Consider the following 17,306-nt stretch of genomic DNA (forward strand, 5'->3'; position numbering starts at 1 on the left):
TGATGGAGATCTGATATTGTATTTCAAAATAAGTCTCTTGAGTTTTTTAATGCATCCCAAGATTCAATTTAACCTTGCTGATTGCATTCCTTAACCGAAGAGCATTGACGTCCGTATTATTGGGAAGCTTTTATTTTGAAGGTGGCTTTCGCCGCGAGTTGGCGATTTATTACCGTAATGCCTAGTATGAACAAAATTAGGGGCGGCTGACTTGATCGCTACTTTACGAATGGAAGCTGGCTTGACCGCAGTCATTTTTTGGGGGGGAGAAAACTTAAGACTTTTAAGTGCGCCTTATGGTCGTGAAAATACGGTAGTCATTGTTTAATCCAGCCCACGGAGCATTTACATTAGCAAGAGTCATGTAATACTTACATCTTCATTTTTATACATGTATCTCATTAAATAATTAATTGATTTGTAGTAAATATGTAAAATAATTTTCCATACAGATACTTTTAAAATACATTTTAGTAAGTACCTGATTAATTTATTATAATGTATGCCAAGTAATACAATTAATGAGAATAATTGATTTTACAAAGACAGTTTAATTTATTTACCTCATGAATAAATGACCTGCCCCATCTGTCTGTTTTAAAAATCAAATATGGCCCCTCAGCACAATAATTTGCCTATCCGTGCCTCAGATTCTCGCTGGGCAGAAGTCAGAGATTTACAGATGTTGATGCGACGATGCTTTCTGAAACAAACGGCAGTGAACACTTTTGCTGTGTTGTCCCCTGTCACTCTTGACAACTGTGTGTGTGTGTGTGTGTGCGTGTGGATGCCACAGTGTCACCCCTGTATGGGTGCCATGGTCGTCAGTAACACATGAGCTCTACTATGTGGTACATCATGCAAAGCATTCAAAGCAAATACTCCCTGTCCGAGCGACTCATCCGTACCATCGCCGCCATCCGCTCCTTCCCGCACGACAACGTGGAGGACCTCATCCGCAAGGTGACCTGTCTTGTTCGTCTGTGTATCCAAAATGTTTTTCCACTTTTTGTGTTGATGGACGTTAATTTGTTTCATAAAGGGTGCCGACGTGAACCGCATGCATGGCACACTGAAGCCTCTGCACTGCGCCTGCATGGTTGCCGATGCCGACTGTGTGGAGCTGCTGTTGGAAAAGGGGGCAGAGGTATGTATCACATCATGAGAGTACACCTTGATGGGCTGGCAAATGTTTTTAAATTTTTTTTCAAGCAACACAAGTTAATTTTACGGCTTTCCCCAAATTTACACTGTGACAGAATTCAGATTTTTGCTCTGAAAGTGGCGCAATTGGGATACGCGTCATTGTGTGATGAAAAAAAAAAAAAAACAAATCTAATCAGAATTGTCTTTATTTGCCAAGTATGTCCAAAAAACACACAAGGAATTTGTCTCCGGTAATTGGAGACTCTCTAATACGGCAACAGACAGTCAATTGACAGAGAACACTTTTGAGACGTAAAGACATTGAGAAAAACAGTCACTGAGCAATAAAGGGTTGCTACTTATGTGGTAATGCCGGCACATTGTTATTATTATTATTATTATTTTTGAAAATTGTGCAAAAAAGATGCAGAGTCCTCTAGCACTTAGAGCAGTTCGAATGACTAATATTGCAATAGTCCGGTGCAATAACCATTGTGCAAAGAGCGCCGAGACTTCAAGCGAGTAGTACGATAATCTGGGACAATGGTGATTGTATTGGATATCTGCCAGTGCAAATGCAGTGTTAACACGCAGATTAGATACACAGTCAATGCCAGCTCAACATCATCAAAATACTGTACGTGGTGACATTTACCCACCGGCATTGGCCCAAACAACACAAATTAACATTAAAAAAAAAAACACCCGCTATAAATCTAAACTGCAGGGACAGCATAGACAATTAGATATAATGTAACTAAAAGGTGTATAGAACATCAAATATGGTTTAAATATGCTACACTGGGTTGTATCGATTAAACCGGTCAGCAACAAATTTATCGCCTAAGATTTTTTTAGCTGATTCAGGACAAATTTGATGTGCTGAATCCGAATTTCACATTGGTTTTGCTCCATCAGGTCAACGTTTTAATCTATGGCCACATCGTAGAGAAATGTGTAATATACTTGGCCAATAAAGCTGATTTTGATTCTGAACTGGCTGAATTTAGACAACTGCACGGGTACAATATAGTAAACATTGTTAGCTAATTTAATGTAGCCTGCCACTGCGAGTTAGAATGATTTGTAATCCCTTCACTTGTGGTCAAGGATAGACGCAGCTGCCAGTGCACTTTCCATCACTTTATTGAACAAACAGTAACAAAATAAATAAAAGCACATATTTACCACATCTGCAGCTTGCCGCACCTGACGCCGAGTCCCTCAACTGTCGCTGTCGTCATAGGCTGTTTCATACTCCTTGAAAGCTGGTAGCTAGATCAGTTTATCCTTACTCCGCGGCAGACTAATAAGAGAGCGCATCGGCCTGAGGTTCCGCCTGTGCGCTCGGGACCTGCTTTGGATAAGTCACAGGAGTTGACAAGACCAGAAAAAAAACACTTCCGCCGCTTCCTCTTCCTCGATGTGCCGGCTCAGCAACTCCGTACACCAGTTGACTAAGGCAGTGATTCGCAACCTTTATTGAGCCAAGGCACATATTTTACATTTGAAAAATCTCACGGTACATCAACAAACATAAATGTCACAAAAAGTGGATATACAAGTCAATTATAGACGTGATAGATCTAGATGTGTTTTGTTCTGTCTGTCTTGATATGACGATGGCATAGATAGATGAGCAAAGACACATTATTTGTTGTAAATAAATAATATTTTGACCAATTAAGTGAAATTCTATCATTTCCCACGCCACACAAGAAGCGCTCTCGCGGCACATTAGTGTGCGGCACACTGGTCGGGAATCACTGGACTAAGGTGCATGTGATATGGTGTTCATTCTCTAATAACTTCGATAGAAACACTCTAGACTTTAATTACTTGTGCTCGGATGACTAATAACAACACGGGTTATACTAGCATATCAACTCACAGGTTCTTACAGGTGTTTATACAACTCCAATTCCAATGAAGTTGGGATGTTGTGTTAAAAACAGAATACAATGATTTGCAAACCATGTTCAACCTATTATTAATTGAATACATTACAAAGACAATATATTTAATGTTCAAACTGATCTACTTGATTGTTTTTAGCAAATAATCATTAACTTATAATTTTATGGCTGCAACACATTCCAAAAAAGCTGGGACAGGGTCATGTTTACCACTGTGTTATATCACCTTTTCTTTTAACAACATTCAATACACGTTTGGGAACTGAGGACACGCATTGTTGAAGCTTTGTAGGTGGGGTTCTTTCCCATTTTTGCGTGATGTACAGCTTCAGCTGTTCAACAGACCGGCTTCTCCTTTGTCGTATTTTATGCTTCATAATGTGCCACACATTTTCAATGGGAGACAGGTCTGGACTGCAGGCAGGCCAATCTAGTACCCGCACTCTTTTACTATGAAGCCACGCTGTTGTAACACGTGCAATGTGGTTTGGCATTGTCTTGCTGAAATAAGCAGGGGCGTCCATGAAAAAGACGTTGCTTGGATGGCGGCGTTTCTCGGTGTTGTTGATAAATGGCTTTTGCCTTGCATAGTAGAGTTTCAAGTTGCACTTACGGATGTAGCACCAAACTGTATTTACTGACATTGGTTTTCTGAAGTGTTCCTGAGCCCACGTGGTGATATCCTTTACACATTGATGTCGGTTTTTGATGCAGTGCCGCCTGAGAGATCGAAGGTCACGGGCATTCAATGTTGGTTTTCAGCCTTGCCGCTTACATGCAGGGATTTCTCCAGATTCTCCGAACATTTTGATGATGTTATGGTCCGTAGATGATGAAATCCCTAAATTCCTTGCAATTGTACGTTGAAGAACATTGTCCTTAAACTGTTTGACTATTTTCTCACAAAGAGGTGAACCTCACCCCATCTTTGCTTGTGAATGACTGAGCAATTCAGGGAAGCTCCTTTTATACCCAATCATGGCACCCATCTGTTCCCAATTAGCCTGTTCACCTGTGGGATGTTCCAAACAGGTGTTTGATGAGCATTCCTCAACTTTCTCAGTCTTTTTTGTCACCCGTCCCAGCTTTTTTGGAACATGTTGCAGCCATAAAATTATAAGTTAATGTTTATTTGCTAAAAACAATAAAGTTTATCAGTTTGCACATTAAATATCTGGTCTTTGTTCTGTATTCAATTAAATATAAGTTGAACATGATTTGCAAATCATTGTATTCTGTTTTTATCTGTTTAACACAACGTCCCAACTTCATTGGGATTGTACACTAAAAAAATAATCCCACCGCACCACTCGACAGTAGCACTGCCTTGCTCATTTTCTCACATCTTGTCCTGCCCTTTTCTGTCCTCTCTTATCTGGTTCTCTTGGTTAGTTATTGCATGTCCAAACCGGGTTTCGCCCCCCCTCCTGTTGTAATGTCACTTGTGTTCAAATATCTAGACTGTCGGACTGTTGTTCTGCTGTGATTTTCACCCCTTGTTCACTCTCTCCCTCTGTCTGTTTCCTAAAACCCTTTTTTTGTCTTTCTGCATTTTCAATTAACATCAGAATAAAAATAATAAAACAATTAAGCAGAGGGAGTATTTCAAACTCCCCCGTTGTACAGCAAAACTGTTCCAGCACAAAGGCATATAGATCCACCATTCTGCAAGGCCCTGCAGCTGAACAGGAAAAGTTTAAAAAATAAATAAATAATGAAGTAACTGTGCTTTTACTCCGTTACAATGATCTAAATGCCGCTCGATACTTTTTCAATTATTGCTTATGTATCAACTATTTAGTGCGCGAGACTACGACTTCGATTTCAGCATTGGGTGCTGTTTGCTTCAATCCAATTTAAGCGCTAGTGACGTTTAAGTCTAGTTCACCAATCAAACAAAGTCACATGACCTCACACAGTGTCTTCTATTGGGCTTTCCGGGCCTTTTGAGACATTTTTGTTTGTTGGTGTGCTGTGAGATTTTTCAATTGTAAAATATGTTCCTTGGCTCCATAAAGGTTGGAAATCACTGCTCTCGTCAGATCGTGTATTCTAATCACTCAGGTCAAACCAACATTACAACATGACAGAAATAATGGGTGCTAACTTACCGTAATTAAATTACTTTATTGTAATTAAATTACTTCACCCACACCGAAACTTTAGAGCATGATTTGACAGAAAAGCAGCATGTTCGCTTAGAACCGTTAGTGCTAGCACTACCTTGCTAGGCTACATAACATTTTGTTGCCTGCTTGAGAGCCGTATCGTATTAAAAGTACGGGAACATACCTCAAGCAAGCCTTAAATGAACGTCCTCTCCTGAGCACCGGTGACCCCCAACACGTTTTACCCCATTTTGTCCTTATAATACAGTCGGCGCAATCCACGCTTGTTGTCGTCGCCATGGTAACGAGTGTATCGGTCGCATTTGAGTTGACAAGATAAAGCCCAATGATCGTAAAAAACGGGATGCGGTGGTATCGGAATACAAAATTTTATTGCAGTAGTCTGCCATAGAGCAAATTTGTCTGATCCGGGTATTATGTGTTGTCTGTCTCAGACGTGTTGTCTGTCCCACATCGCCGACATGTATTTATTTATTTTTTGTTAAATAACTTTATTGGCCGTCAGATATTTACAGTACTACGTCAAAAGACACGCGACAAGGCTAAAAATAAACTAGCTTTTGGATTTAAATATACTGTGCACGATGGCGACGCGGAGTAAATGTCTTTTTTGCGCAGCCGATCAATTACGTCATTGATCGGATCTGTGAATTATGACATTCAAGCCGATCAGCATAAAATGCTAATTATCGTCCGATATCGATCAGGCTGATAAAATCGGTGTAAAGTCTCGTAATTATTTCACTCTGTACTTTTTACTCTTAAGTAATTTTTTGGAGGACTACTTTTACTTGAGTCACATTATTGTCAAGTAACAGTACTCTTACTTGAGTACAATATTTGGCTACTCTACCCTCCTCTGGAGCGGACATCCTTGATTGCTACTCTTATGTTTAAGCAACATTTTTGCTCATCAGCTCAGGCAGTATGGTGGTTGTTGCACTGGTCTTTTATATTTTTTAGCTTTGAGGTGCTGCGGGTCGTGGCCCTGGTTGCGGTCCCATCAGAACCGCGAAGCACACGTAACATCGGCAGCGAGCTGAGCCACTAGTACATCTTGTATTAATTAGGAAACATGCCTACAATTATCTAATGAGTTTACGAATGTTAATGTTAAATATATTAAGCGACGGTGCGATGTTAGACATTATGTCACAACACAGAATTGACTATTTTCAATTTCAGAAATGGCCAATAAAAACAGAAAAATACTGTACTTAGTATTTTCCTGGAGGATGCATTTGGGATTAGCCTTTGAAGTTGGTAAGAGTGAAAAAATGAAGTGAAACAGACAATGATTTGAGTTAATTATTTTCCAGAATGAGAGTGCTTAAAGAGGAGGATGCTATTCATGTGGCAGTGCTTGAAGCAGGCATCAGGTGCAGGTGGAGATGGGCCTGGCTGAAGTTGGAGGCCAAAACAAAAAAGCAAAGAAATTAGGCAAATTGAATTTAAATCTTAAATTTGTACATCAACATTTACTTGAGAAGTGTGAAGAAATGTTTTTCTGTGTGAAGAAAATTGTGTATTTTGCCTGATTGTACTCTTCAGAGTCTTCCACATTGCTTAATTTATGTTAAAATAAAAAACAAATTCTCTGCGGGTTCAATTTTTTTTTAGGTCACCTTTTCTATGCCTTTGGTGTTTGCATGTCTGAATACTCCACTCTCATTTGCTGGTTCCAACATCCCTCAGCAGCCCGGCCCCTGCCTGTAAAGTCACACACGTTTAGTCACAGATAGGCACAGACACTACATCCATCCATCCATCCATCCATCCATTTTCTGAGCGGCTTCTCCTCACTAGACACTACAATACTGTAGAATCTGAGGATGGCGACCCCAAGTGGACAGAATAATACCTGCACCCTCATATGCACTTAATTTGGTATAATATGCATGAAGCTTTGAAATGTATATACTGTAAAATAAAATAATAACAAAATATTTTGTCGCGGATTTCGTCTATCACGATGGTGGTCTGGAACGTAACCACGTGATAAAGGAGGGATTAATGTAATGCCATAGTGATGCAATTGTGTAGTTATTTACATGCAATTTCAGTGTCTGCGCATGTGAGTTGGTGTGTGTCACTTGAAGTTTACATAGAAATGGACAAAAAAACTTAAACCTGATACAGGCATTAAATTGGTTACTTGGACCTGCATTGTAAATCCCTCACCAGTGTTGTAACCTCTGTGTCTATCAGGTGAATGCTTTGGATGGATATAACCGCACGGCGCTCCACTATGCAGCAGAGAAGGACGAGAGCTGTGTGGAGCTGCTGCTGGAGTACGGGGCTCAGCCCAACGCTCTGGATGGCAACAAGGACACTCCGCTCCACTGGGCCGCTTTCAAAGACAACCCAGAGTGCGCGAGAGCGCTGCTCGACAGCGGGGCTTGCCCCAACGCCCGCGACTACAACAGTGACACGCCGCTGAGCTGGGCAGCCATGAAGGGCAACCTGGAAAGTGTCAAAGTGCTTTTGGACTACGGCGCACAGGTCCACGTGACCAACTTGAAGGGCCAAACACCCATTTCCCGACTGGTGGCCCTCTTAGCGCGAGGCCTGGGCACTGAGCAGGAGGAGGAGTGCCTGGAACTTTTGTGCCGGGCAGCTGGGCGTTTCGAGATTCGCCGGGCCGACGGCACGCTTCCAAAGGAGCTCAGTAAGGATCCGCAGCTGCTGGCCAGACTCACCGGCATGGTGGCTCAAGCGCCCACACTGCGCTCTCTGGCGCGCTGTGCTGTGAGGCAGAGTATGGGCGTGCAGTTCCTACCCACGGCGGTTAAAGAGCTTCCTTTACCAGAGACCATCAAGGAATACCTTCTTCTCAGAGACTAAGACAGCGTTGGGTGGCGGCAATGGAGTTTTTCCTCCTCGTCTCCAACAAACACAACAGCCTCTTGTGCTCCTTTTCCACTGCGCAAGTACTGGATCGCCTCGATCGAAAACTACGCGGCACTAAAGGCATCGGTTCGAACGAGACATGTTAGCTAAACGATACAGCAGTTATTAGTATAATGGAAGCAAAAATATCATCTACCAAGGCAGATCTTATGTTTTTGTAAAGGATAAAGTGGAGAGCCTTTTTTTCATGATCAAGAAAACACAATGATTGAACTGATTTCGCACAATAAAGAGATTTTTGGGCACTTACTACAGTATGATATACGTGTAGGGTTTTAGAATGTTGTCATACGTGGTGAAAACCGAACACGGGCAGAAGGAGTACTTGGATTTGGATCTTTAACACCAATGTATTGTTACTATTAAGGAGTATGGGCACTGAAAAGGGAAGAAGAAAAATCAAGATTAAAGTTAGTTTTACCAGAATAAAGTTATATATATTTTTTTTAGGTTAAAGTCATTGCTAAGATGAAGTCGTATATTTTCAAAAAAGAAGTGTTTTTTTTGTTTTTGTTTTTTTTTTGGTTCAATGTGGCCCGAATATTCATTCATACTTTGCTGTATCATAAGAGCAAACAATACCATATAAACCCCTGTTGCTCACAACAGTGGAGGAGAACGTGGTTCTCGTCTGTTTAACTCTCGGCATGTTCCAATATATACTGATACGAAATTGACTTGCCATGCTTGCAACCCCCAACTGAAGATACTACAGATAACAAATCAATACAGAAGGTGTTGCAAGTACAATGGAAAAGGGGCATGACAACAGCATTTGACATGTAAATTCAATGGAATGTTTTCACCAAATGTAGTGAAGTGTCTTTAAGAACGCCAGATGGGTGTACCGCTGCACCTGTACATATATATTATAACTTATGTACCGTGCTGCGAAAAAGCTTTAAACCCCTTTTTGCATAGTTTCCCCACTTTAAGATCCTCAAACAAATGTGAATATCAGACAAAGATAACCTAAGTAAAATGTAGTTTTTAAATGGTGATTTTTATTTAAGGATAAAAGGTATTCAAAGCTACCTGACCTTGTGTGGAAAAAGTATTTTTTAAAATCAAAACCCATTTTAAATCATGAATTAACTATGGCTAATCAAATTTTTTGGGAAAGCTGAGTTCATTTTCACTGATTACCTACAGACCGATTAATCAATAAAACACTCAAATAGAACCTGTCCAACAAACTGAAGTTGGTCAAAAACTTGCAACAAAATGCCATGATCCAAAGAAATTCAAGAACAGATGAGAATTGACATCTATTAGTCTGGAAAATGTTACAAAGCCATTTCTAAAGCTTTATGAGTCCAGCAAACCACAGCGAGAGCCATTATCCACAAATGGAGAAAGTTTAGTACAGTGGTGAACCTTCCCAGGAGTGGCTGCCCTACAAAAATGACCCCAGGAGCACAGCAACGACTCAACCAGGAGGTCACAAAAGAACCCGGGACAACATCTAAAGAACTGAAGGCCTTCAAAAATAAGGAAGAGACTGGGGGAAATGGCATTCATGGTGGAGTTCCAATGTGAAAACCACTGCTGACAAAGAAGAACATAAAGCCTTGTCTTCCTTTTGGGAAAGAAAAAAAAAAACATCTGAATGATTCTCAAGACGGATGGGAAAGTATTTTATGGACTGATGAGATGAAAGTTGAATTTCTTGAAAGGTGTGTGTCTCGTTACATCTGGCATACATGTAACAGCATTTCAGAAAAAGAACATCATACCAACAGTCAAACATGGTAGTGGTCGTGTGATGGCCTGGGGCGGCTTCATGATTTCAGGACTTGCTGTGATTGATGGAACCGTGAATTCTGCTCTTTACCAGAAAATCCTGAAGGAGAACGTTTAGCCATCAATTTGTGACCTCAAGCTGAAGTGCACTTGGGTTCTGTAGCAGGATAACAATCCAAAACACACCAGTAAGTCAATTCTGAATTGTTTATAAAAAAAATAAAATAAAAAAAAAGAAGGTTTTGGAGTGACCTCGGCAAGGTCCAGATTTCAATCTGACTGAAATGCTGTGGCATGACCTTAAAAAGTCAGTTAATGCTTGAAAACCTTCCACTGTTGCTGACTTAAAACAATTGTGCAAGGTAGAGAAGGGAGCAAATCCTTTTTCGCAGCACTGTTGGCATCCCTAAAATTGCGAGCCCTTGAAAAGTATTGTCACTGTGGTCTTCAATGCATGGAATGCGGATGAGGGCTTCTGCTTCATGTTGTGCCAATGATCATCTAATGTCTCTGTCTTTTATACTACTGAGGTAACAAACAAATCATGGGAACACTCGTTGTTATTTTTAAGCTTTGTTGGTTGGAATGGGCACATGCAGTAAGTCTTGCCTGATAACATGACGACGACTTGCTTGCCTGTTGTTCTGTGTGCCATTCAATGTCAAGCAAAGTTGCCATGGAGGAGCAAATGGTTTTTATTACACACCGTTCGCTATAGCTTCAGTTGTTGTTGTTGTTTTTTTTTTTTTTTTTTAAATTATTTTAATTTAACTATTAACAAGGCAAGACATTTAAGTCAAAAACATTTTCAAGATTCCCAAGGTATGCTTTGTACTATACCCAAGTTGAAAATGGATGGCTTTATGTTGTGGTGCTTAAGATGTATAATCCTGTTGAAGTCGCATCTTGTTTACGCCTGCAAAAGTGTTTGTTTGTTGGGGGGGGGGTCACTTTAATGAAAGTACTCCTGTGACTTTTGTCATCTGTGTAGTTCTTCAATATTCATCACCAGGAAGTCATTTAAATAGAAGACGGGATACACATTCCACAATTACTGTACTTAAAAAGCAACCTACCGAATTCAGACTATTATATGTCAGAGTAAAACATGGTTTAAGATGTACTCAAAGGCAAAACACTCAAGATAGGCAACCTTGCACATTGTTATTCACTATTAACTTACTACAACTACTACATCTAATTTTACAGTGGACCTTTGTCCCACTTTTTTTTCTTCCACACAAAGGCCGCCATAGCCACAGTGCTGGCGATGATGGTGATAATGGCGAGATTGACGAAAGTTTAACCGTGATTCCAATGAGCAAAACGAGAAGAGATATTTCCAGTGTCCACTAGGAGAGGAGTGCGTAGGTACGTGACGCACAGCTGTTGCAGCGCGTAATGTAGTGTGCGCATTATACGGACTACGTAACTGGGCATTTGAGCGCATTTGCGGTCCAACTACGTCACACGTTATTTGCTGCTCGTGGTTGGAAGGCAACATAAAAATGCATTTGAATAATATCACCACATTTTTGTTCGCGTGCTCAAGGTGAAATTTGGTGCCTTGAGCTGAACATTTTTTAAATTTTATTTTTTTAAGCCTTCACGGAGAATGAAATCCAATGATGTAAGGCTTACATCAACGGATGAAGTAAAGTCACTAAACGCCCGCACACTCGATCGCTTTTGCCCTTGAAGCCTCTTCCGTTTGCCTTGAAATGACGCAGCGTTTCGCTATCGAGAAGATTTATCGGCCTCGTTTCACCCTCTTCATATGTCTTCTTGTCCTCCTGTATTTGTGTTTGTCAGTATAATGGAGCAGATCAAAAGAGCGAAGTTGCCGCAAACGTCACAATCGCTCCCCAGCAGCCGCAACGGGAGCGTCAGCGTCACACAGACAAAAGCAATTTGAACACAACTTGGAAGAGCGCAAATTCATGCCACAGAAGCCATTCTTCCAACCTGTGCGTCTAAATCACTTGTCAGGACACCTTCCACGTACTGGTAAGTGCAAGTACCCTCTTTCTTTGCCTCTGCCCATACTGACATTCATTCCCTCTTATTCCTACTCGCACGTGGATCAACACACAAAACCAGACGAACAATTAGCCATTTATAATTGATGCTAATCATTCATAATTTGGGCAAACCCTTTGTATCACTCATGAAAGAGAAACAAATCACAAATACATAACACAAACATATAGTCACAATGATTCATTGGGAGTCTGCATATCTTATGAACAAGAAAACAATACAAACAATTTGGTATCTTTGACATATTTGAATCAAAGACATGTTTGAATATGTTAACTATATATACTATACCAAATGATAACTGGGAAAAACTTATTTGTTTTTTCCAGCACTGCTTGAAGCATGAGCACCTTAGCCTATCACAATAATGTACGCTGCCTAATTAATGTATACTTATAATTCATCATTTTGTCATTATACTTTACTTGGTATACTTTCCCTTTGCACTAGTTATGGTGTGGCACATAGACGTATTTATTACTTGCCATGGACCAAAAGACAACAACAGGGGCGTGCATAGTGGGGGGCCGGGGGGGGGGGGGGGGGTCTTCAACCATCTGGACACCTGCTCTTTTGCCCTTGATGCCCAAGGTGCCCCTTTCTCTATTCATTCATTTTTTTTTTTTTTTAACGTGTGTGTGTAAGCCTGTCTGGGGCCTCTTATCAATAAAATCTAATGTAACTGTTAAATTTTTTTTTTTTATAAAGTTATAATATATTGGGAATGAGTAAAGTTATACACGTTTGAATAGAGAGAGAGAGTCCCTGTGAGAGGGGACGGGCTGTGGCGAGTCTCTCCGCGTGCCCGCATGAGCGGCTCATCCACAAGCGAGATTCACGTTCATCAGACATAAAAGTTACACAAGTTTCAGCAGAATCAAGAGACGCCGTAACAGAGCAAGAAAACAAGGCACCGCGGAATATTTCCCCTGCTCCCCCTCACTCACACACACAGACAATTTTACAGCCATTAAAACTATTCAAATCCATTTTACCATGCTCTTACGCGCGTTAAACGGATTTCGCTTGAATCCGCCACATGCCATGGCTCACACACGAACAATCAGACCGTTCAAATGTCAGACGAAAAAGCCGTATGAGTATCTATTTTACATGTTAATGTAGACAGTGTATGACAAATTAATAGGAGGGATAATGTAGAGTGAGTCGGCGATTGTGAGAAGTCGAGCGTCAAGGAGATGTTCTGTGTGACTCGGTGGTCCATTCCAGTCCAGACCTTGCATATCAAAGTTAGCATTTTGATACACGTGTGTCATAAAGTCAAATAGGAGCCCTGATGAAAGACTTGATATTGTTACCTACAGTATATTAGCTTGCTTGCTAGCTATTTGAATGTAATAAACAGAGCCACTCGCTGCTTTGCACAACTTTTTGGAACATTGTTTGGAAAAGTACTGATCCTAGCCTCATATGTTGGTCAGATTTTTGATTTAAGTTTTTGGTGGGCCCTAGGATTTCAAATTGGGCAGAGCAACGCTATGCCGTAGATCTGGGTTGTCAAATTAATTTTTGTCTCGGGCCGCATTGTAGTTATGATTTCTCTCAGAAGGCCCGTTAGAACAGTGAAATGTTCAATCACCAAATCATATTATTACCATTACACAACAAATTGAGGGATAATTCGTTTTGAAATCAGAAGACAAGGATAGTAGTTTGTTCAAGTATTGTTTAAGTTACTGTAGAAGAAGGGTTTGGTAACAGAAAAATGCAATATCTCAACATTGTTTATTATTATGACAATTTGGAATTTGGGTACAGATTTTAGCAAAAATCACAGAAGTCGAGAGCATGATTTGCTTTCGCGGGCCACATAAAATGATGTGGCGGGCCGCCTCTGCCCCCCAGGCCTTGAGTTTGACACCTATGTCCTAGATACAAGTGTGTTTCATTGAAAACAAAAACAGTTCTAAAGAATAAATCCACTAACATGTACAGAGCTCCAGGCATGACTTGGGAATTTTATTTTGGCCACAATATAGTTGCGACATGCACACAAAATGCTAGCATATGACCACAAAATGGATGTAATTTGTGCACAAAATACTGATTGGTAGGTTTGTTATCATTCCGATTCACAACTAAGAAAATGGTGCGCACCTTTGCTAGAAATTCCTGGTGTCAAATGTCTTTTCTTACTCTGTTTTCATGAATAGCCTGCAATGCTATCCTGAGTTTTTTCTTTTTTTTTTCATTGTCAGTATTGCTCATGTGACAATCTTAATTTCCGTCATGGGATGGATGGAGTATCTCTGTCTGTCTATCTGTCTGTCTGTCTGTCTGTCTATCTATCTATCTATCTATCTATCTATCTATCTATCTATCTATCTATCTATCTATCTATCTATCTATCATATACTCAAATGGGTGTATTTGTCTGCAGGGCAAGCTGATATTTTTTTTATATATATATAAAATAAAGTGTATTTTTAGTTATATGGACGTTTATATTTCCATATTTTCCTACAAAATAAATTCTATTAGTTTACACGTGATAAAGAAGGGCGGTTCTTGAGTCTCAACGTGAACGAGTAGGTTCTCGCGATAACGCGACGTCGAGGGGAGTGTCAAATTCCAAGAGAGGGGAGAGAGGAATGAGGAGAGAGAGAGCCAGAGAGAGGCGCAAGAGTGAGTTTGTAAACACTTTATTACCATTTAAATAGAAGTTGAATGTGTCCCTGACGTCACCGTGTGCTAAAGTTGGGTTTCGCTCGCTTGTTTTCATGCTGTGTTGGGCTTTTGAAGTACACGTCAAGTCTTGTGGCTGCTCCAACCTTTCATTCGGACTCGCTTTGAACTCATGTGTCAGTCTGCTAACAAGTCAACTTCTAGCTGATTTTCCATGACTTTTCTCAATTAGACGACCAGTAAAGTGTGTCTTACACGCTGGCTGAAGTCAGCTACGTGTGCATTAGCGTTTATTTAGCATTGCTGTCATGTCGAAAAGTGTTAATAACGACGGTGTTATTAGCCGCGCCGAGTGTGTGTTTGGCCTGTTGATAACGCTAGCTTAGCCACTAGTTGTTTTTTTTTTCTTTTTTTTTCTTTTTTTTTTTTTTTTTTTTTTTTTGTCTCGTGGATACAAAAGTTGATTTCGGGGCTTTTAGCCAATGAGCGTCTGCTAGACGAACCAAATGACAACCTCGCTGCCTTTGATTGCCTTACATATTATTGATTGACGTGCCCGCAAGCCAATCGAAGAGGAGAATAGGCTGCCGTGTTACGGTAAAAGGCGGGGCGAGGTTTGTCTGGAATTGATAGAGGCTAAAAACTATGGGGGGACGACAAACTCTCCGGCGCGGTTTAAACAAGTTATTACTATGCACGGTTCTGTCTAATCTTAATATACGATGTCTCTAAAGTGAGTTTTCCGCTCTGCTGCCGCATCGTACGGATGTGGGTCTGCTAGAACAGGCCCGCAGCTCGTCTCAAGTAATGATGATATGTGTAGTATTGATAGTTGAGCTGGTTAACGCCTTGGGATTCAAGCATATGCATGTCAACGCCTTAATTAGGAATGTGGGTCATGTTTTTGCCACAATTTTCTATTCTAAAGAGTGATACAACCAGGCGAAATGTACTCACTGTCCATAAATGGGATAAGAGCACACTGTCACATAGTTTGTTTTTCTCTTTATTGTAGGTATGTTATTAGAGGTGGGAAGAGTAGCCAAATATTGTACTCAAGTAAGAGTACTATTACTTTAGAATAATAGGAATCAAGTCAAAGTAAAAAGCAGTCCTCCAAATATTTAATTTAGTAAGAAAGTACTCAGTAAAAAAAAATAAAAAATCAGCATGAGTGTAATAATAATATATGGGAGTCCACACACACCTGCCACCATTTCAAATTTTAACTGCCCAAAAACCATCAACCATAATGTTTCTGTAGGGCCCAATGTATGTGATTGGGCCCTACCTACAAAAACATTATTTGCTTGATTCACTTAAATGACTGAAGGCAGAAGCTGTCTGCTGACAGACAGACAGACATTTAGAACTTACCGCAAGGTGTTTTCTCAAGTGGGCTGAATTATCCACGTTTGGGCAGTCATAATTTAAGACTACACTGCATGACAAATCTGTTGTTTTTCCGAGTCTGTAAAGTAAACACTCGCGCGGCTGTTTCCCCCCCCCCAAAAAAAATAAGTCACTTTGATAGGCCCATGAAGGGTTTGTGTGCAGTCATGTGACTGTCTTGTATCATCTGATTGGTGAATTGGAGTCAAATGACACTCGTGATCACATTGGTTTGGCGCAATGGCGCCCAACGCGGAAGTCGATGATGAAGTCTAAAAATAGTTTGCGTACACAACAATGGGTAAATAAAAATAGCGAGCGGCATGTTGATCATTGTAACGGAGTAAAAGTATTGATTCTTCTTCACATAACATAAATACTCAAGGAAAAAGTATGTTGCATTCAAACTGCTCTGACAAGTACAATTTATCCAAAATGTTACTTGAGTAAATGTAACGAGAGTACAGGCTTCTTTATACTCGCGCGGGCAGTGACCGCGCTGGTGTCACTGCGGCTATCCCGCGCGCAGTTTGCCTTTATACTCGAGCGCAACCCACGCGCGGTTTTGAAAATGTACTGCAGTTCACCTCCAAGACGGGGTGTCGCTACGGCTGGTATTGGCTAGGACGCCACAGGGGTGGAGTTTCCTCTGCATTTTTTGGCCATTTCCGGGAGCCGTTTTTCCTTTCCTTTTCGTAACAAGGAAAAAAGCAACAACAATGGCGAGCGTGGAACAGCGTCTGCTAGAAGAAATGGACCTATATGACCAGATGATACGTTTAATTATGCTGCAAAATCGATCAAGAAGGCAGCACCGTAGATGGTATGTTGAACCAAGGGGCACGCTGAGTACGTCATCACAGCATGTGACTAAAACGGACCAATCACGACAGATGATTTCCGCGGCGTTCTACACGCAGCAACAATTTTTGCCGCGTGCGCTTCAAGTGACGCACAGGGGCCGCGCGGCTCTATGTAAATCAGTAGTAAATCTGTGACTGAAACTTGAATCCTTGGTAGAACAATGCTTGTATTTTACTTGTTAGTTGAGACGAAAATGTGATGTTTAAACAGGCCATCTGCTCGAGGATCTCATTTTCAGTCAAACTGAGAGCAAACACATCATCAGAACTTACTTCAAACTTAATAGCAAACAAGAATAATAACAGTTCATTACGTCCATATAGTTTTCTATCATGTCCGAATCCTATGAAAGTGAGATTTTCATCGCCAAAAGCGAGGAACATTTTAATCTGTCAGAACCACAGAAAATCTCACCTGAATTGATCATTTAAAAAACAAGGTGGGAAAGGGATTTCCCAACAATGTAATCAGAAAAGAACAAGGACAGCCTTGCGTGAAAAAATTAGAAAACGGAATTTTG

The 17,306-nt window shown here is 40.7% G+C and overlaps 1 protein-coding gene across 2 annotated transcripts in view; it reads left to right on the forward strand.

Annotated features, from left to right (window-relative positions):
* Positions 1-10,570, forward strand: part of asb8 (ankyrin repeat and SOCS box containing 8) — a 23,908-nt gene extending 13,338 nt beyond the window's left edge. The window contains exons 2-4 of one of the 2 annotated variants that reach the window (XM_061664951.1): positions 797-963; positions 1,043-1,147; positions 7,400-10,569. In XM_061664951.1, coding sequence (XP_061520935.1) covers positions 835-963; positions 1,043-1,147; positions 7,400-8,035 — 870 coding nt within the window. In that variant the 5' untranslated portion in view covers positions 797-834 and the 3' untranslated portion in view covers positions 8,036-10,569. Of the gene's footprint in view, positions 1-796; positions 964-1,042; positions 1,148-7,399 lie in introns of those variants that run through there. The other variant, XM_061665036.1, reaches the window with a different exon arrangement.
* Positions 10,571-17,306: the final 6,736 nt, after the last annotated feature.

Source organism: Phycodurus eques, chromosome 1, assembly GCF_024500275.1.
Source record: "Phycodurus eques isolate BA_2022a chromosome 1, UOR_Pequ_1.1, whole genome shotgun sequence".
NCBI classification, from domain to species: domain Eukaryota; kingdom Metazoa; phylum Chordata; class Actinopteri; order Syngnathiformes; family Syngnathidae; genus Phycodurus; species Phycodurus eques.